The 21,350-nt window shown below is 40.9% G+C and overlaps 2 protein-coding genes across 2 annotated transcripts; both read left to right on the forward strand.

Moving 5' to 3' along the window:
- The first annotated feature begins 5,572 nt into the window (after positions 1-5,572).
- On the forward strand, positions 5,573-9,995 carry dlb (deltaB). The gene is made up of 7 exons (XM_070983037.1): positions 5,573-5,715; positions 5,809-6,048; positions 6,269-6,326; positions 6,468-6,725; positions 7,643-8,004; positions 8,544-8,760; positions 9,016-9,995. The coding sequence occupies exons 1-7, from the start codon at positions 5,665-5,667 to the stop codon at positions 9,729-9,731; spliced, it is 1,902 nt and encodes a 633-aa protein (XP_070839138.1). The 5' UTR covers positions 5,573-5,664; the 3' UTR covers positions 9,732-9,995.
- A 1,595-nt stretch (positions 9,996-11,590) lies between these two features.
- On the forward strand, positions 11,591-19,874 carry ppp1r14aa (protein phosphatase 1, regulatory (inhibitor) subunit 14Aa). The gene is made up of 4 exons (XM_070982950.1): positions 11,591-11,802; positions 15,714-15,794; positions 16,093-16,125; positions 19,657-19,874. The coding sequence occupies exons 1-4, from the start codon at positions 11,599-11,601 to the stop codon at positions 19,831-19,833; spliced, it is 495 nt and encodes a 164-aa protein (XP_070839051.1). The 5' UTR covers positions 11,591-11,598; the 3' UTR covers positions 19,834-19,874.
- Positions 19,875-21,350: the final 1,476 nt, after the last annotated feature.

Raw genomic sequence — 21,350 nt, forward strand, 5'->3', positions numbered from 1 at the left:
TGAGCGCGTCTGTGCATCAGAATTCTAATTAATCTTATATTCACAATTAAACTTTGGTGTAATAGGCAAGGATGATATGGTTTTAGGGAGGGGGTTGCTCGATCTATGGCTCCATTCTTAATGAAATACGAGTGAAAAATACTGCCGCAGATGCACACACAGAAAGAGGTTAAGTCAAGTTGCATTGTTCCTTGCAGCTCCTTCTGCCTCAGTTGGCTAAACAGCTGCCAGGGCCAGCCTGGTGTGCTGCAGCAGGGAGGAGATGAGGGTGGGATGCAGCAGGAGTTCAACCGTCTGCTGGGGCTTTCTCCTTTGCAGGAAGGCAGGGTTGTTGGAGTCCTGAATAGGCAGCTGTATTCACATTGTGAGCCAGTCTTTTACCTTCAGCTCTTTACAGAGCCCTTAAACCTGAGCCTTAAGCCTCTCTAATAGGGCATTTTTCACTTTGAGTGCCTGTAAAACTGTATTCTGTTCGATTCTAATCCCCCTCTCCTCTCTTTAGAATAAAATACATCTCTGTCTATTTTACTTACAAAGTGAATATTTACACTAAACCCGTACCTGTTTAAATTTGGTTATTGAATTCCTTTATAGGCTGCATTTCTCTGTACTATTCGACATTGCATTCATGTGGTTGAAACCAATGCTACATCAGCAGAACAAATGTTTGGGAACAAAAACATATTTGCCAAAAATGCTAATACAACCATTATACATTGCTCCAATCCTCATCTCTTTCCTGCGTTATCTTGTAGACATTTTTCCACATTTCTAAAGAGTTAGTTGGCATCTGGCAAAAACAGACACAGATTTAGAGAGACACAATGAAACAGAAAAAAAATCTATCCATCGATCGGTCCCTCTGCAAGTCTCTATGTAAGCTTCCTCCCCCTTCTATTGCCCCAGTTGACCCCTGTACCCTTTCTTTTTCTTCAGTTTTCACCCCCACCTGTTCTCATTCCCTCCTTCCCCTGACCTCCCTCTTTCATCTCCCATCTGTCTCTGAAGCTGTTGCAGGACAAAGTCTGGAATGAAGAGGAAAGGTAAGATTGAAGGAAAGCAGATCTGTCGCTCCATTTGAATGGGATTAAATAATTATCATACATCCTTTTGTGCTGCAATATGTGCTGCTAAATAAAATGTTTATGCCTTAATTTCCTCATCTTGTCCATTGTTTTTGAGAAGAATCTGTGATGTCATAAATGACTCACAAAGAACTTTTTTTTTTTGTTCCATATGTTAAAGCAATAATCAGATTGTGTCTTGGAAGACCACTACGCAATGTTTGTCTGCACTTTTTTATGGTCTACATATTGTAAGAATTGTGAGGTCCTTGTGTAAGTATAATACCATTTTGAATGGCTCTTTGAAGATCCTGAAGTCACATTATCACATGTCATCAGGAAATTCAGCAGTTCTTACAGATGATGAAACCAGTTCAGAACCATCTTGAAAAACTCATGTATCGCCGTTTAAGGTTCAGCAAATTATGCTGTTTTTTGTTTGTTAGAAGCAAGACTGTCATCAGCACAGGCTGTAGGAAGAGAGACAGGACAAGTTCCTACAAAAGATAAAACATTGTCTTGACATGCAGGATGATCCAGTGGGTTATGTCCTCAGATTGACTGCATATAAGGAACTCATGTCTGGTTCAAGTGATGGAGTTGACAGATTATGTCAGCACTGATAGATACTTCAAAAGGTTGCAACATGACCATGTGGTTTAATTATTTTATTTTTGTGTTGACAGAATTGTGTATGGAATATTGTTTTGACCTAATGTTGAATTTGATAATGTAATATGAATGTATATGTTTATATTGCAGTAGTGGAATATACCTGCTGTTACGATCCGCTAACCTGCCTGTTTCCTAGTATTTCATAGTATAACATATATAACTCACTTGTGTAGAGGGTCTGAGTACTTCTCCCTCCACTGTTGTACTCTGATCTTGAAGTCAACAAACTAAGCAACTAACTAATTAACTGTCATGAAGATGGACATTGATATTCTATTCTTAAGAAGAAGAAGAAGAAGAAGAAGAAGAAGAAGAAGAAGAAGAAGAAGAAGAAGAAGAAGAGGCGTACTTTATTTATCGCATCAATGTACACTACACGCACATGCCATGCGTGAAATTATTTCTCCACATTTGACCCATCCTTGGTCAGTCCTTCCTCCGCGGCAGACCAGGAGTGGTGGGCTGCCAGCCGACAGCAGCGCCTGGGTACCAATGGTGACGAAAAGAACTGGTTCTTGCGTGTTTTTAGTGGGGTTTTTTTATGGAGGAAACCCCAGGTGAACATGGGGAGAACATGCAAACTCCAAACAAACTTAAGGGCTCAGAAGGATTTTGAAGAAGAAATTACAGCTACACTCCGCAGTCCAGGGGATTCAGGCTGTGGGGAAACAGGATATTGGAGGAAAGCTTAAGTATGAGTAGCTTATCTATTAAGGCACAGATGGCCTGAAAAAAGGAAGAAGTGAAATGGTTAAAACTGCTGATTTCACAACCTCAGACAAGGGACACTAAGGAAAAGTATGTTGTATGTATTACTGAACGCCAGCTGTAAGCATCTGCAGGAGGGCTAAAAAAGTAGACTACCTAAGTAGGCACAGGTGGCCTGAGGAAACAAGAATAGCCTTAAATGTTTGAACACACTGACTTTATAACCTGTGACCAGGCAGGGACAGTGAGGAAGTTAGAAGATACAGTGCATGTATTCCTGTCTTTCTTGTTGCTAGCCAGTGATCTGCCTAATAACAGCTCACGCCCCTTTGACTCAACATACATTTGCTCAATGGGGATGTAGCAAGACTGTGTGCATCGTTTGGTACCCTGAAGAACATCAGCATCCAGCATCTTAATGAGAACAACCAGTCAACCAAATGACATGCATAAATTTATAGGAAACACTCACATAAACACACAGAACATCACGGCCCACTAGACTCCCATTCCACACCTCCTATCGTCCCACAGGCAGACAGCAGGCTGGGGCTGTAGAAATGGCCACAACAGACTGACTTCTCCCCCAAGGGCCTGTCTGAGTCAGATTTGCAGCAGCTCCCCCTCTTTCTTTCTCCAAATTTCCTCAAGGGAGAAGAATCTCCAAGCTGCTGTGGGCAGTATATGAGGCAGATGCCAGCCACTGAAACTAATGGGAGGTCCGGGGGGATGACATGACTCCTCTTTGGTTCCCATGCCCTGTGGCACACTTGTGTCACACAGTTGACAACAGCAGAGAGGGTGCACTGTCCATCTGCTCTCCTGACACAAAGACACACATCCTCCTCCACAGAGGGAGGACGTAGTGTAAATGGACACATGCATTTACAGACAGTGTTTCTGTCTCTCCTGAAAAAACATATGGGTTAGGGTTAGGTGCATTAGATGCAAAGAAGCATATGCTACACACACAAACAGACATACATTACAATTCATAGTTATAAGTGTCTAAATGGTGTTAGACATAAAAGAATAATGTGAAATTGTGAAATTTGAAAGCAGCTGTGTATCAGATAGCACTGTGTGTGTCAACACACTGACTGCATAACATGTGCTCTGCTAAAGGGGGAGTAATCAGTCTTTCTTTCTCTTTTCACATGCCAGATATATTTTCATTGCATTCTTCCCCTGTAAGCCCCAGAGCTGGTGCCCCCCCCCCTTCTGAGCTACTTTACATACAACTGGTTCCTCCCTCGTTGGTTGTTGTTATGCAGACAAGCGTGCCCAGATATATAGGGGGCTACTTCAGACACGTGTCCTCTTTTCTCATTAGAAGACCCCCACCCCCACCAACCGAGCTCATTTAATTTCAATTCATCCAGGCTGAATCAAACTCCTCATATAACATTTTGAGGCTGCTTGCTGTTCTCTTCAATTAGCTCATGCTCGTCGTTTACATCGGTGCTGAAGCTTGGATCAGCTCTACCGTGTAAATGACCGGTTAGGTGATTCCATTTCATTCCACTTCCATTCCACTTCTACATAGAATTGCGGTCGTTATTGAAAACATTTAAAAGCCATCCAGCACACAGCCATTCCTCCTTCGCTATCGCACAGTTCAATCAACTGTAAAACTGCCAACAGTCCAGTTAACCTAATGAGCATGTTTTTGGTCTGTGGGAGGAAGCCGGAGTGCCCAGAGAGAACCCACGCATGCACGGGAAGAACATGCAAATGATACAAAAAGGCCCGACCCAGGAATCGGACCGGCAACCTTGTTGCTGTGAGGCACGCTCACTACCTGCTGCGCCACCGTGCAGCCCAGGTGATTCCGTAAAAATGTTAATATATAAAATATGACAGACACTAAAATACACCATGATGGGGTGCGTTTTGTTTGAAAAAAAAAAAAAAAATGCGACCTGGGGTGAATATCCGTCGAATATCCAACTCCATGCCAACTCTTTTAGGTGTGTTTACCCTCTACGACATCCCTGCCAGCGACAGGTGCTGGAGCTGACCAGAGTCATCCTTAAATCAATAAGGAGGTAGCTGTGTGTGTGTGTGTGTGTGTGTGTGTGTGTGTGTGTGTGTGTGTGAGTGGGGACGCTATGAGGAGACAATAGCCGGGTTTGGAGCCGTACACGGTCGACCATGTGCCGTTGATTACCATACAGCTGTTCGCATGAGGTCCAGATAAAAGCAACACGATAGCCCCCAACACACACACGAGCAACATCTCCCCTTTCTTCCCTCCCCCCACAGCCTTCTCCAGACTCAGCGCATTGCAGAACACGCCCAGCTAGCTGCTAGACGCACAATAAGGGGGACCTGCCCACTCTGTCACCTCACACGCGCCAGAGCAATTACAATGTTGGATGTAAAGAGATATAAGCCTACAAGCTATTCTTCTCCGCTTCCTTCTGATCTTTGTTTAGCATGTAGGCAAGCTCCATCAAGGAAAGGAAAACTTAAGAATCTACGGGCCCAAAAGTATTAAAGTTTGAAAGTTAAAGTTAATTGTTGAAGTGCATGTTTGATGATATGCAGCTCCAGTTTTTAGAACATGTCCTGGAACTCTCATAGTTTGACAAATTCCACAAAATCTGAATTCCAAAATAACTGTACAGGGTATGCTTCCAATATCATAGTCACCAGTTTTCCAACCACCCAAAAGTATAAATATGTCTGTTATTCAATTTGACATCACTGAAACTTAGTTTGTTGTAAAAACGTTTCATGCCATTTCTATACACTTTTGTGGAGATTCAGATCCATCAGCCACATCAGTTTCCTCTTTTTCTGGGTGGTTAAGATTCATGCAGCAATACTAAACCTACATGCCATGCGTATTCCAAATTAAGAACTTGGTCCAGGTGTAGTGTGGGTTGTCTAAATGCCCGGGCAGAACACCATGTTTCAACCTGGCCCCCGAGGTCTGCTCCAGCTCCACCCCTTTGGCTGTGACGCTCAGCATCAGAGGGTATAAAAGCACTTTGAGTCTCCACGCATAAAAACCAAAATAGGTGAAGTAACGACAGTACAACGGTGGAGAAGATTATCAGGAGAAGACAAGTAATTACAAGACATCCCCCAGGATCATAAACTTAAAGTGACGAAACGTTTTTGAAAATTTCCTTAACATATTTCCGGGATATTATTGCACACAACGAATGCGGACAGCCACTCAGAACTGGAAAACAAACTCTGAGAAGAAATGGCAAATCAGCACCTGAGATACCTCTTGGCTTTGGCTTTACTGGATGTCGTAAGTTGACTTCTGTTTGTGCTAAAGTAACAATCCAAAAATGTATTTTACGCGTCTGATGATTTTTTTTTTTTTTTTTGTGTGTCAATGCAGGTTTTGTCCTCTGGTGTGTTCGAACTGAAAATTCATTCATTCCACACGGCGCAACACATCTGCAGAAGACACAGGGACTGCCATATATTTTTCAGGATTTGCCTGAAACACCCCGAGGATGTGATCTCCGCAGAGCCGCCTTGCACCTTTGGCACCGGGCACACCAATGTCATTAGGGCCGATCACACCTCGATATCTAGTAGCGCGCCCATCAGGGTGCCTTTCCACTTCAAGTGGCCGGTAAATGGAAAACAAACGATAATATTTTTTGTAGGGGTGTTGCAAATGATAGCACAGGCATTTTCATTTAAGAACTGCATTAATCTTGTCTTTTCAGTTCTAACTACAATGACTAAAAACCAGTTAACTGCCATTTAATTTTTAACTGCGTAAAATACCACAAACTGTATCCATCACTGTTACTGCACATGTAGTCAACGCATTTTTAAAACTGTTCTAGGGAACATTTTCGTTGATCATTGAAGCCTGGAACGCCGAATCTCCGACTGAATACACAGGTAAGTTCTTTCTTCTTCCGTCTTTCGAAATCAGTGGGCACACTGATTCCTCTTCTTGTTTTAAGCAAGGATAAATCACATCCATGCATGCAGCCTCCTTGCAATATAAAAATTGTTGAAAAATACCCCTTCTCTCTGCAGACAACCAAAACAATCTTGTGAGCCGCTTGGCGACCAGGAGGAGACTGGCTATCGGTGAGGACTGGTCCCAGGACGTGCACTTCGGCGAACAGAGCGAGCTGCGCTACTCCTACCACGTCTTCTGCGACGAGTACTACTTTGGTGACGGCTGCGCTGACTACTGCAGGCCGAGAGACGACACGTTGGGCCACTACACCTGTGACGAGGAGGGCAACCGCATCTGCCTGGAGGGCTGGAAGGGAAACTACTGCTCTGAGCGTAAGTGCATATTAATCATTACACGTGTACATCGGAGCAGGATACAACATCCCACAGTGCTTTTCTGGATGCAGTTCAGCGCCTCAGCTGACTTGATTCATATTCATATCATATGTTGTGGGTTTAAAGGACATTCATGCTACAACGTTTAACGTTACAGAATTTAATCTGTCGCCATGTCGCAACAAAGTGACAAACCGTTTCACAATAAAATACCAGATAAAACAGCAGAATTTAAAAAACAAAACAAAAACGACATCCTTCTCAAAACAGTTGTTTCTTGACAGTATTTCACTATACCAAACATTGTAAAGACATTATTTTACAAAAATCATATAAACATACATCTAAGTGAATAAAGAAAGAGAGTTGAGTAAGAGTGTAGTAAACCAAAGGCAACCCCCCCCCCGCAAAAAAAAAAAAAAAAAAAGGAGAAAACCCACAGTGAGACAGTAACTCAAACTTTTCTCCTGCTATGAAGTGAAACATTAGAGTTAAGGTTTTATCTTACTACTCAGCTTGTGGTTGATTTTTCCACAGCAATCTTTTCAGATCATACAGAGTATTTCCTTTATCAGAGTGACATCCTGGGATGTTGTGTTTTACTCTTTTGCAAGACGGTCTGTGGTGTTCCTTCTGCCTACTGTTCTGAATTACAATGAGAGAAAGAGCTGTGGCCCCCATCGCACACACACATTTTTCAAGGTGATTTGGGTGTGTTTGTGTGTGTGACAGATGAGATAAAAGAAAGCATTTTTCTCCAGCAGTGTGCCTACCAGCTGCTTGGCTTAATACTTAACCGACAGTGAAGTCTGGAATAGGGCTGGGGTCAGACAGGGGGCCGTATGCATCTGTGTGTGTGAGAGATGTGCTTGCCCATTGTAGTCACACACCCTCCTTTTCCCTCTCCTGTCCAGCCATCTGCTCGGCAGACTGCAGTGAGAGACATGGCTACTGTGAGGCCCCAGGGGGCTGTACATGCCGAATGGGCTGGCAGGGCCCCTCCTGCAATGAATGTGTCCGCTACCCAGGCTGCCTCCATGGAACATGCAGCCAGCCGTGGCAGTGCAACTGTCAGGAGGGTTGGGGGGGGCTCTTCTGTGACCAAGACCTCAATTACTGCACCAACCACAAGCCCTGCGCCAATGGTGCTACCTGCACCAACACAGGCCAGGGCAGCTACACCTGCACTTGCCGGCCGGGCTTCGGAGGCACCAACTGTGAGCTGGAAACCAATGAGTGTGACAGCAACCCCTGCAAAAATGGAGGCAGCTGCAATGTGAGTATGCAATGCGATTATGGCTGTTAAGTTTAACGGTACACTGTTACTAAAATAACAAGACTATCACAGATAAGATAAAATATATCGATCCCACACAAGGAAATTCAAGTCTCACAGCAGCAGAAGTACAAAAACAGTAACTTAAGAACAGTTAGGAAGAAAGTCAAATAACGTAGAAGACAAGAAATTTGGAATGAAAAATAAAACTGAACTTGAAGGAATGGAAGTGGGTAGTGTGTATTGTGTTAGCAGCTTAAATACAGCTATTGCACTCCAACACTATCGGTGTGTCCTCTAATGAAAACACAGTGGTAAGGAGGGTTACAATTGGCAATATTTTATAATTCAAAACTGCTGAAACTGTAGATTGACAAACTGCAGTTTCGAATTTATGTCCACTCATGTCATTTGAAATCATATTGAAAATCAAGGTCTCATCCTTTTTCATACCCTTCAAAACAAATGGAACAGTTCCAGAATAAAAGCTGTCTTATACACTCTGCCAGATATCAAAGTTTTTCTTCTTCTGTCCACAGGACCTGGAGAACGACTACTCATGCACCTGCCCACAGGGTTTTTATGGAAAGAACTGTGAGATCATTGCCATGACATGTGCAGATGGTCCCTGTTTCAATGGTGGCACCTGTGTGGAGACCATGACTGGAGGCTACACCTGCCGCTGCCCTCCCAGCTACACTGGTTCCAACTGTGAGAAGAAGCTGGACCGCTGCAGCAACAGGCCCTGTCTGAATGGTAAGTGGGAAAGAGAGGCAGTCCCTCTGGTGACACCTTGTGACGGAAGTGCAGACCTGCAGTTTATTGTCTGAATAAGAAATTGTTTCAGCGAATGAAAGTTGACATGTTCCTGTTAACACCTCTGCATTAATGCCCTTGCAGCACTTTATAACAGAGAGCATCTTAAATGTAATCCAATTAACACTCCTTCCGTAAACGAATGGTCATCCTTGATTTGTTGGATGCTGAATAGAATATTCCTCCCTTCTGCAGGTGGTGAGTGTCTGGACCTTGGCCCGAGCGTCTTGTGCCGCTGTCAGACAGGCTTCACTGGTGCCAACTGCCAGGTTAACATTGATGACTGTGCCTCAAACCCCTGCCAGAATGCTGGAACCTGCCAAGATGGTGTGAATGACTACACCTGCTCTTGCACCCTAGGTTACACCGGCAAGAACTGCAGCGTGCGCTCAGATGCCTGTGGCGCCCGTCCATGCCAGAATGGTGGAACTTGTTTCACCCACTTTACCGGGCCAGTGTGCCAGTGCCCTAAGGGCTTTATGGGTCCGAGCTGTGAGTTCACGCTCCAGCCCAGTTTCAAGCCTGCCCTGCGCCAAACCTCCCAGCCATCCTCTGCTACCCTAACTGTCTCCTGTGTGCTGACCATCCTGGTACTGATTCTGGTAGCAGGTATTATCATCTTGAGGAAGAGGAGAAGACTGCAGGGAAGAAAGCAGCTGAGCGAAATGGCAGTCTACAATGACTTGGAGGTGGTCAACAACCTGGGAGGAAGTGAAAGAGAAGCCTTCCTTGGTCCTAATGGCCTGTTCAAGATCAGCAATAGCACGACTCGTCTTGGCCACTCCCTTTGCCCTAATGGAAGATCTGGGTACAGGCACAATCCTGTGGAGAGCAGCCTGGCCAGAGCCGAGTGCCAGGACTTTATGTGGAGAGACGAGGCCAGCTCGGGCTCTGGGGCAGGGCTGAGATGAAACAGAGAGAAGACATAGACATTAACACAGGCGTAGAAGAATATTTGCACTTCTTGTTCCTGTCTCTTCATGCACAGGGAAGAGAGGTGCAAATCCACTAGCTGAGAACTGCTCTACTCACGCTGAAGATGATATACCATTAAAAATGTAAGCGTAACAAACTAAATATTGAGAAATGAACTCTTCTGATGAAGATGATTTACAAAGGTTATTGAAAAGTATATGGGACAAAGCTCTTTCATGTTTAAGACCCAAAGAAACAAATAATACTAATACTTTTGGACCTACAACTAAACCAAATACAGGAAGTCACAATATTCTGACCAGCTATGGAAAACTGGCCCAAAAGTATGTTTTATTGGGTTTTTGTTTTTAATGTGTTCATTTAGTTTAATTCTCTCTCATTTTTTTAAACACAGAATTTTTGTTTTGCTTTTCAATCTTCCTTTGGCCATTATTTCCTTATTGTGCGTACCATCATTTTTATTCTTTATATTATTTATTTATTTATTTGAAAACTTATGTTTATGGCTTCACTGTGATTGTCACAAATCTAGAGATATATTTATGATGATGAATTATGATTATAACACTTGATGTTGTACTTGGATGTTTTATGGCTTGTGAAGGCTGTGTGAAATATCCCAAAGATATTCAGTGCACGCATATAAAGAAAATGTCTTTTATCACACAAAGTCAACCATTACTGTATATATATATATATAGTTTTTATACTACTGATCACATTGCTCCTTTATGTGCCATCTTGTGTTCATGCCAAAGTTTATGTTATGTTACAGGTTTTCATTCCTATTATTTAATTTCATCATGTTGTGCTTGTGATGTGGAATAAAAAAAATTGATGCAGTACTGGATTGAAGTGTCTAATTTTCCAGACTTGAACCCTGCAACTTTATTTATAGACAGATTGCTGTGGATAGAAGAAATTAAGATCAGGTTAGAAATGTGTCACATTTTACATGGTATAGATGTCTTTTTGCCTGCTTTATTGTTGTTTTCTCAATAGGTTAATCCAACAGAAACAAATGAAAATTGTTTTTAAGTTACTTGTTCTGTCCAACCAATTGTCTAATATTCAAATTCAATTGTCAATTATATAAGTGTAAATCATGTATATAGTGTATAATATATTTGTATAAGTTGCAAGATGTCTATCAGAAGTTAAAGAGAAATGTAACAAAAGTGGTCTATTATTAAGGGAAACTTGGGAGTCCTACACAGAAGGTTTAATATTTCATATCTGCTAAACACCTACACCAAAGCATTCAAACTGCATACTACTTCAAATGTCCTGGTTGCATATGCTGGTTACATAGGCAAAACTATGCACTGCTTAACTCCCAGGCTGTGTGGACTCTAAGTGGACTGAGAAGTGCTGTGAACATTCAACATCATCAGTAAATTCAAGTATGTAAGTGAGATTAGGAAACATTCTAATGAATTGGATTCAACACCTGGAACAAAAAAAATAATGAAAAGACAGTGTACAAGAACACATAAAAAAAAACTGATCAAAGTAAAGACTGGCTCATGAAAGAGACCCTCATCACCAGCACACTGACCCTTCTGATGGACTTCTTCATGATTACTTCTAATTGTAGTAATGATGTGAGTTGGAATGTTTAACAATGTGTGTAGTTTGTTGTAGGTTTAGAGACCTATAGGTTTTCAGAGAAGGCAGAAATAAGACATTTGATTTAACAGCATTTATATTCAGCAGCATTTGAACAGATACCTTGTGCATAAATACTGCTCTGCAGTCTGCGCCGGCGTCACCTCCCACTGCTGCTCTCCCCTCCTCTGCTTGAAAAAGACAAGAAACCAGTCAGACCAGTCCACACCAGAAATGGCAGCCAACCGGACCGCGATGATGCTTGAGGAACATGACGATGTCCATTCATCGGATGTGGGTTTGGCTCCATGTCATGGCTGTAACATCCCAAAGAGGCATGCCCGGGTCACGGTGAAATACAACAGGAAGGAGCTCCAAAAGCGGCTGGACGTAGAGAAGTGGATCGATGAGAGCCTGGACCGGCTGTACTTGGGTCAGGTGGGTGAATGAGTGTCTCCGAGAACAAAAAAGAAACTGCTTAGGCTGGTCTGCATTTTGAAATATACTGTGTATTGTTGGTTGAGAAGTGCGCGTGCCTCACAGCAAGAAGGTTGCCGGTTCGATCCCCGGGTCAGGCGGGGCCTTTCTGTGTGAAGTTTGCATGTTCTTCCCGTGCATGCGTGGGTTCTCTCCGGGTACTCCGGCTTCCTCCAACAGACCAAAAACATGCTCATTAGGTTAATTGATGACTCTAAATTGTCCGTAGGTGTGAGTCTGAGTGTGAATGTTTGTTTGTCCTTACATGTGGCCCTGCAATCGGCTGGCGACCGGTTCAGGGTGTACCCCACCTCTCGCCCATTGTAGCTGGGATAGGCTCCAGCCCCCCGCAACCCCGAAAGGGATAGGCGGTATAGATAATGGATGGATGGATGGATGTTTGTTGAGACCATGGCCTTTCAAAAACAATTTGTTAAGTTTTTAAAGATGTAAATTTGGAAAATGAGACAGTAAGCTTTAAATTTAAGTTGCAAATTATGGCATTCGAACAAGAACGTGATATATGGAGAGGAGAGGTGGGGCAGCGTGGTTCTCCTTACAAGGCAAAGCATCCTGTAAATTTTAGGGCCACTGCTGTCCCTCTCTCACAGATCTTTATCTGTCCTGGGCCTTTCTGCCTTACATGGGCAGTGTAGGACTGAGGGAAAGATGACTGATGAGAAAAGGGAAGAGGCGACTCTTACAGAGGAGGGAAAGTGCTGTTGTAGGTCCCAGGAGAAGGTAAACACTGTGCATCTGGCTGCTGAGGCAGCTGACATGAGGTTAGGAACTTGCATGAGGAGACACAAGGAGAGGAGTGCAGGATTGTGTAAGCCAAGTTTGCTGATGAGAAGACAAGACAATTCAGATCACCACAGTTTTAAGGCACCTCTGGAAAGCAAGAGGACCAAACAGGGCCCAGCTATCACAAAATGCACTTGCCCTAAGCCAATGGCATGTTCAAAGGAAAATCATATCTCAAACACTAAATTAATATTAGTAATATTAAAGTAATATAAAAGGAGCTAACATTTTGGATTGGTCATTTTGGAACTTCTGAAGATGATTTAAATGTGTCATTCTGATTTATTGTTGTATTATGGCCCATGATGATAACGTCTATCATTTTTCAAGTATCATTTTGTGGATGTAGTCATGCTACATATAAAAGCAGACCACCCCTTATTATTCTATTACTCTTTTGCGTGAGAAGAACTTGTCTATATGAGTTTCACTGTGTACAGATGAAGCTGGTGGGCTGTAGAGTTGGAGTCCTGCATGAGTCACAGGCATAATCACACAGGCAGTGCAGTGCAGTGCAGTGCAGTGCTGTGCTGTGCTGTGCTGTGCTGTGCTGTGCTGTGCTGTGCCATGGATGGGCGGATGGAACTGTCCCTTCTGTCCACTCACTGTCCACTCACCTGGTACAAAGGCTGTTTGTTCAAAAAGAACAAGCCACTGTTACAGTATTATGTGAGCATTGTTTCTTTTCAGCCCCCAGAGCCTAAACATACAAATGATGGAAATTGCAGGCTCAATACAGAGTCGTCAGTCGCTCCTAAAACAGAAAATATTTTTTGAGGACATACACAGTGCCTTGCACTTCATAAAATATTTTTGGGCACCAAAAACATTTTTTTTAAAAAAAATCTTTAAGGTTCCCTGGAATTAACTGCATGTGTAATGACTGAGCTCTGGAGATGGCAGTGTCTGTCAGTAGGGCTGGGCGATATGGCTGAAAACTCTATTGCGATATAAGTGTTTTATATTGGCCGATATCGATAATTATTGATATTTTTTATGACCTATTTAAAATAAGGACCAGGAGAAAAATACATTCAATTTAAACATTTTTATTTTAAATTGAACCTTCCTCTGATTATAATCCCCTCAGCTATCAAGGCAGAAAGGAAAGGAAACGTCAACACAACCATGGAAAACACTCAAATAATAAATGTTAAAAAATAAAAAGTGTAAAAATGTAAACAGAGAGAAACCTGAGAACTTTTTTTCTATAGGTTTAGTGCAGGAAGTTCACAAGCTGATTCACCTTCTGAATAAAATGTTTACAGATATGTGCAGTGTTTTGGAAACATAGCAGAAACTGAGGTAGACTTGACTGAACTATAAAACCAGCCTAGACATATGAACAACCTCAGTCACTCTTCTTACTCTAAACATACATGAACTATTCAATTATATTTTTATTGCGAGTGTGCTTAAGAAAAAAAAAAAAAAGTAAGTGTAAGAGATGTTTATAACCTGGCTTCTCCACAGTGCTCAGTGAAGCATGTCTTTAGCTATATGATATGCTGCTGCCTCCGTTACGTCTTTGTGCCTTTTAGATGATTTGTCATCAGGCACTGAAGCAGATACCTCTGCATGGTGGTCAGCTGCTTGTGCAGTGGTGCTGCAGTTGTTGGACGTTGGCGAATACGGCTTCGCTCCAAAGAGTGAGCGCGGCTAAAGTGGTTAGAAAAGTTTGTGATGTTACCGGTCTTGGTGGGGACGACAGTCCACAGTTACAGACCACATTGGTCTGACTACGGTCCGACTTATAAAATCCAAAAAACTCCATACCGGCGAGCTGACTTTTTATCGACAATTTCTTCGCTCGCTGCAGCGCTCACTTTCTATTTCTCATCTCACTCCTCGCGAAGCATCACACATGAGACAACGACACGGCGCAACCGAACTTGATAATGTTACATGATTGGTGTGTTAGCGTGTCTCTCTCACTGATCAGTGATTACTCCCTACGTTGCTCAGTTACCTGAGAGCGAGTGCCTTAGTTCATGCCGCCAACCTCGCTTCGCAACTTCACATTTTTTCCGACGAAAAAAAAAAAAAATCGAATGTTTTATCGAACGCATTTTTTATTGATATTGATAACGTGTCTCGCTATCGTTTTTATAGCCTAGCCCTATCTGTCAGTCAGACAGTCAGTCCACCACCTTGGTCCAGACTGAGGATTCAGATGGACAGCCATGAAATTTTGTACAAACATGCATTGTCCCCAGAAGATGAATCCTAAAAACTTTTCCTCTACTGCCACCATGATTTTGAAATTTGTGGTGTTTATATTATAATACAATATTTTTTAAAAAGGAGAGAGGGCGTCTCCAGGAATTTAGCTAGTTTAGAGTGGCAAGGTGTAAGGAGAGTGGTGTTCCTATTAGAGAACACGAATACAGATGTCATGCTTATTGATGATTTATTGGCTGTGGTCCTCTGGCATTTACTTACAGCAATAAACTGGGTGCAATAAGCTAGGTTGAGGTGAATGACGGTAACAACAACGGAGAAAAACACGGTCGTATCATTACCGAGAAAATTAACTTTTCGGCACGGCATTCACACACGGGTGTGATGTATTCAAAAGCGTCGGAACAACAATGGTACGTTCAAGAGCATAGGACACACGAGAATTTACCGAGAAACAACTATTAATGAATGGAAACTTAATTCAATAAACAAGTTCGCAACATATTAACAGTGTGGGCTTTTTAACAACTTTGATAGAAACCAGACTGACTGCTGTGAAATTTGGTATATACATTCGTCATCCCCAGAGAATCAAAATGACTTTGATCCCCAGACGTATCATCCAGCACCATCATCTGGTCAAAATGTAATTTTGTCCAGTGTTTTGGTTTATGACCAAACAGCTACACAACTAATAGCTTTCATGTCTTTCTCAGATGTACTTGTACTATGTGTAGTGCAATTTAGCAAATACTAGTATGCTCAGATAAACTGAGATGGTGGATATGATATACAGGGAATATAATGTGTAAATATGCATTCAGCGTATGATGACTTGTTAAGATTGTCTGTGTGTTTTTCATCATCTGTGTCCATGTTATCTTTAGGAAGGTGATATGCCAGAGGAAGTAAACATTGATGATTTGATTGACCTGCCAAATGATGAGGAGCGTGTCAAAAAGTTACAGGTAATATGACGAGTGTGGGCACTTTGGGTATAAGGATGTTGCTAATGACTTGGGAAGAGGGATTGCAATGGAGAAGTTTTTCAAAAGTCTACACCTCATCACCTCATGATGAGAGTTTCTCCACCAAGAAAGGCAGATTTTGTTCAGAGAATCACTCAAATAGACATTTTTAAAAGAGTTAATATCATTGTACGGCATTAGTGAGATTTGTATGTGAAATGTTTATGGTACTTTTTAAATTAATATTAAATTTATAAGTATTAATATTTTTCCAACATAATCATCCTTTTTTAAACAGGAGGTTCTTCAAAGGTGCAGTAACAACACAGAGGTATGTTTTAACTTGGAAATTATGTTATACCTACACACACACACACACACACACACACACACACACACACACACACACACACACACACACACACACACACACACACACACACACACACACACACATTGGTCACATGCAGCTAAACTGATGCAGCTTTTGACACCTCATCCCATAGTCACTCCACATGCACCAACAATAGCTCTCTGTGCTCTCTTGCCTTTTCTTTCCATTTTAAGCCTGAAACAATGAATCCCTCTGCACTCAAACAATGGCCTCACTGTGTCAGAGATTCAAATACAGGCAAAAGAGCAGGAAGGGTCAATGTAGCTGCTGCTTCTGCTTTCTGTCTGATGTGAGGCGTCATTAAAGGAAAGGTTATGTCTTAAAACAATGCTTATGTGTCCATATGTACGTTTGCAGTAACTCAAAAAGGGAATTTTGTACTAAAATACTCATTTGATTTGTTTGTCTCAAAGTAGTGAAACCTTATTTTAACATGAACATTGGATTGCATTTTTTCTAAATTGTCAGTATGAAAAGGAGGAAATAATTACACCAAGGAAACTGTTTCACATACTGTACACAGAAATAAAAAAGACTTTTATTCTTACCTAAAGACACAGATTTAAACAAAACAGTCAGGGGAGTTGCTATCTGATGTGTTCATTGTTAGTGTGAGATTTTGACACAGCCACCTCCAAGATTAGCTTTACTTCTTCTAATTATTGTCTATAAAAACACACATGAATCCAGAGTCAAACACATGCTCACTGTCAGAATTTAGTAAAGAGTGGGCCTGGTTGTTTTGCCCACCTCTACACTGTAAGAAATGTCCCTGTAAATTACAGTAAACTACTGGCAGCTACAGTTTCCAGCATGAAACTCTTATTCTACAGTGTACCTACCATAATCAAACAGATTATTACTGTAGAAAAATTACAGTACTGTGCTGTATAATGTTTAGCGTTACAGTATAATACTGTTATTTTAGAATGGAAACCCTGAAAATTGCTAGCACAGAAATGACTAGGACAAGTAAATGCCTTACAAAATTCGTCTTTTATTAACGTCAATGCAGTATCAAACACATTCAGTAAATGACAAATTCAAAATAATTTCATTTTTGTAGAATATGTAAAACACAATCCATAAAAACACTATTCCTCGTGCTGAACAGGTTGTCAGTCTGCATATCCTCATCCATGTACCCTGAATTCACTTTCTTTGTTTCTTGAACTATGACAAGAGATGCCTATATCACATTAAATTTAATACATTCATTAGCTAATGTAAAATACAATCCACAAGAAGAACTAATCATGTCAAACAGGTTCTCAACAATTTGTATACAACTTACTGCACCCTGCCTGAACCATACTTGTTACCTTGAAATAACATGACCATCTGGTTGTAGTGGCCTTTTCCTTTGTGAAAGTGATGTAATGCATTCAAATAAAAATAGGATATTTTCTCATGATAATAACCTCTGTGTCTCATCATTATGAAACAATGATTTTTATGAACTATTTTCTCATTATGAGAAACAAAAAGTCCTGACCAAGCTAGCTAACTGAGCTTAGTTTGTTAACAGTGTAGAAATCCAGTCCTGTGGCTATGAAAATCAAATAAAGACACATTACTGTTAACGTGGTTCAACAGAAAGATGTAAAATGTTGCTAGGTAACTGAAAACACCTGCATGCATGTGAGCATCATGCAGTTAACACAAAAAAGAAAAGTTCATACAATGTAAATTCAACACAAAATTAGATAACAGGATAACAATGACTATGATAAGACCACAGTTAGCTTGTTAAGTAAAGCACAGGAGCAGGATGGATTACGATGTGCCCTGTTTGTCCAGGAGGAGAGCAACACTTGGTATCTGTCCACTTCGGTGCTGTCCGGTCAGAGTAGGGTGAAAATTGTCTTCTTCAATTCTTTCTCTTCTTGTTATTCTTCCTTCTATTGTGAATAAAATCAATGATCCACAGTACTTTTCAAACTGTTATTGTTTGGCATGCACATTCAAATCATAGTCTGCTGACTTATTTAGCATGTTTAGTGACTGGTTTTGACAGTTTTCTACTGTAACTCACAGCAACATGTGTATACCATAACACAAAACGATTGACAGTCAGAACTCCATCCTTGGTGGCCTTTGGGCCATCCTCCCAGGACTTCTCTAAGGTCTTTTTCCATATATGGACATACGAACACTCAAAACACTCAATAGAAAGGGGGTGGAAAATGACTAGTGCTACATTTATTTGCTACTTCACTCGTAATTGCTGTTTGTTTAATGTCCTGATAAGGACTGTATGGATATTGTTTCAGTCATTTAACCTTGGTCTTCAAACAAAATGAGAATGCTAGAATGCTTATCCAGCTGATTTTTATTGGAAGCGTGGTTTTATGAACAGCCTAGACTGAGTCTGATGTTTCCATACGAAGCAACTCTATGTTGTAACACAACTGGGATGCTTTCCTTTCATGTATTGCCTATAATATGTGTAAAATGTACTTTAAAGCAGATGTGTATTATTACTGCTAAACATCTTTGAATCATTCCCCCATCTTTCATGCAACCTACATTTTATATGTTAGATTTTGGTCAGTCACCTCTCACACACTGGCAATATATATAACCATGTTTATGAATGTGTATGCCAGTTGTATATTTCAAAGTGCTCCCACATGAAAAAGTAGGATAGAAAAGTCATTAAAAGTATAGTTTTACTTTTCGTGTTTAATTTAAAGTATGTTTGACATGTACTTTTAAAAAGTGTACTTCTAAATAGATGTCATTAAATCTACTTACATATTAAAAATGAATATACAATTCTGCAATACTTAAAGTAGACTTTAGACTACTTCTTTATTGATCCCAATTTGGGAAATTATTTTGTTGCACTAGCAATTAAACATACAAACAAACACAGAATGTATGCAACAATTTTTTAAAGGTATTTTTTAAAAGTAACCAAAAGTAGTGATAAAAGTATAAAACATGTATAAAAAGAGTAATTCATTGAAAGTGTATTATAAAGTGCACTCAAGTTGTACTTGAAGACTACTTGAGTACACTTAGGTAATCTTGAAGATGACAAAATTGCACAAAGTGTACTTAGTACACTCCTCAAAAATAAGTTTGATAACCTAGATTTTTCTAATTTCCTCTTTAACCTAACCCAACAATCTTTTAGTCCGTCTCTCACTGTTTTTCAACCCTTGTGGTCCCAAGATGAGATTTACTGACAGTGATAATGAAATAGAATATTGACAGATCTTTAATATATAGCCTACATATACAGTATGCTAAGTGTCAAGTTCAATGTGGATATTTGAGCAGCTGTTGTCATAAAGTCATAAATCAAATTGAAAACATGCATGGATTACAGAAAAAGACATTAACATTGTCAATTAACAGATTGTGGTTGTAGGAAATGTAGGAGGACCAATTGAACACTTGTAAAATTCCATTTCATCTCTGCTCAATGTGACCCTGGTCTCTGGTTGTTGTGCTCCTCAGAACTTCATCAGAGAGCTGGTAGCAAAACTGGAGGGAGTTCACAAGCAGGAAGAGCTGCAGAATGAAGGAATCGAGCATCCGGTCATCTGCCACAGCCACTACCGCCATGAGCCGTACCATTTTAACACCCAACACCACCACTTTCACCATACCCAAAGCCAAAACCAGACCCTCTGACAACCCAGACACATGCTCACACACATTGTCATGACATGAAACTCTTTAGGAGGAAAAAAATCTAGTTTAAAAGTTTAATTTTACCTGCTTTTTTTTCTTTCTTTTTTTTTTGCCAAAATTTAGACATTGATGCCACTCTTGTATCTGTACATTAAATATGAAGCTACAGCCATGGGACAGCCTAGCATAAAGACCGGAAACACTGGAAAATAACTATCTTGGCTCTGTCAAAGAGTAACAAAATGCACCTAACCACACCTTATATCTTGTGGGGTTGTGACAACAAGACTCCAGGAAGTCACTGCAGCTAGCCAAGAAATAGGCTGGTGAATAGCCTGCCGTAAGACCACATGTCATTTTTATGCTTTTGTTTTTGTAACGATTCAACAAGCAGGATGTTAACAAGGTGTGTTAATTAGTGAGCTTCAGAGGTGCAAATAGGCAGATTTTGTTACCTGGACCAGGGCCGTGCAGAGACCTTTGGAGGAGCAGGTGCTCAAAGTTAAAAGGGGGGCACATGGAGCACGAATTTGAAACACCATACAGAAACTTACCTTGCAATATAACCGGTTGAATGGTAGCAACCCATATTCATAAAGAATGTAACATGGAATCACATGTCCACACCTCATATATCTGTTAGAGGCCAGTGCAAAGCAAAATTAGTCTCTGTTTTACCTGATGGGGTACATTAAACAGCTTGTGTTGAGGGGGTTGGTGAGGAGGCTGCTGCTGCTGATATGACATTTCAGCAAGGTTCTAAAAATTACACACACACACACACACACACACACACACACACACACACACACACACACACACACACACACACACACACACACACACACACACACACACATACTGAGGGCCTCCTGCAATGAGCTGCTCTTTTTATAGAGTCTGTATCTGATGAAAGTAAATGGTAGAAAGGGTGGATTTTACACATCACAATCTGAGCTTAACACTGAACTGTACTGTGACACAGTTAAAATATGTTCACCCTCCCACTGAACACATCAGCATTGTGGCTGCACCACTGCTAGATTAGATGCACTTATGTTAAATTTTAAATGTCACGAATGTTATTTATTGTCATGACTACAGGAAATGGAAATATGTTATGATTCAATATAACAGTATATGTAACCCTGGAAATAATCCTGTTGTGTTACTTACACGCTGTAGCTTTTTAAATATTTCACTGTCATTCATCCCCTCTGTTTTTGAGATGTATTATTATGACATTTTCAATTTTGATTCTGCAAAGAGGCACCAACTATTTCTTTCATTATGGACTATATTATGCTTTAGTATGTAATATTTTTTCATGGCCAGGGGAGACTTACAATATCTGAACAGTTTGAAATACTAGTTTATCAGGTACTCATGTACAAGTTCCTTTCATCTAATATACTAGCTCAGACAAAAATCATGTCTTTGTAGTTTCTGCTCTTCAGTTTTTGGCACTGAGCATTCCTGTGGTTGCTGTTAATAATGTTGTATTGTATCATACTGAC

The sequence above is a fragment of the Chaetodon trifascialis genome, chromosome 16, assembly GCF_039877785.1.
Source record: "Chaetodon trifascialis isolate fChaTrf1 chromosome 16, fChaTrf1.hap1, whole genome shotgun sequence".
Taxonomy (NCBI): domain Eukaryota; kingdom Metazoa; phylum Chordata; class Actinopteri; order Chaetodontiformes; family Chaetodontidae; genus Chaetodon; species Chaetodon trifascialis.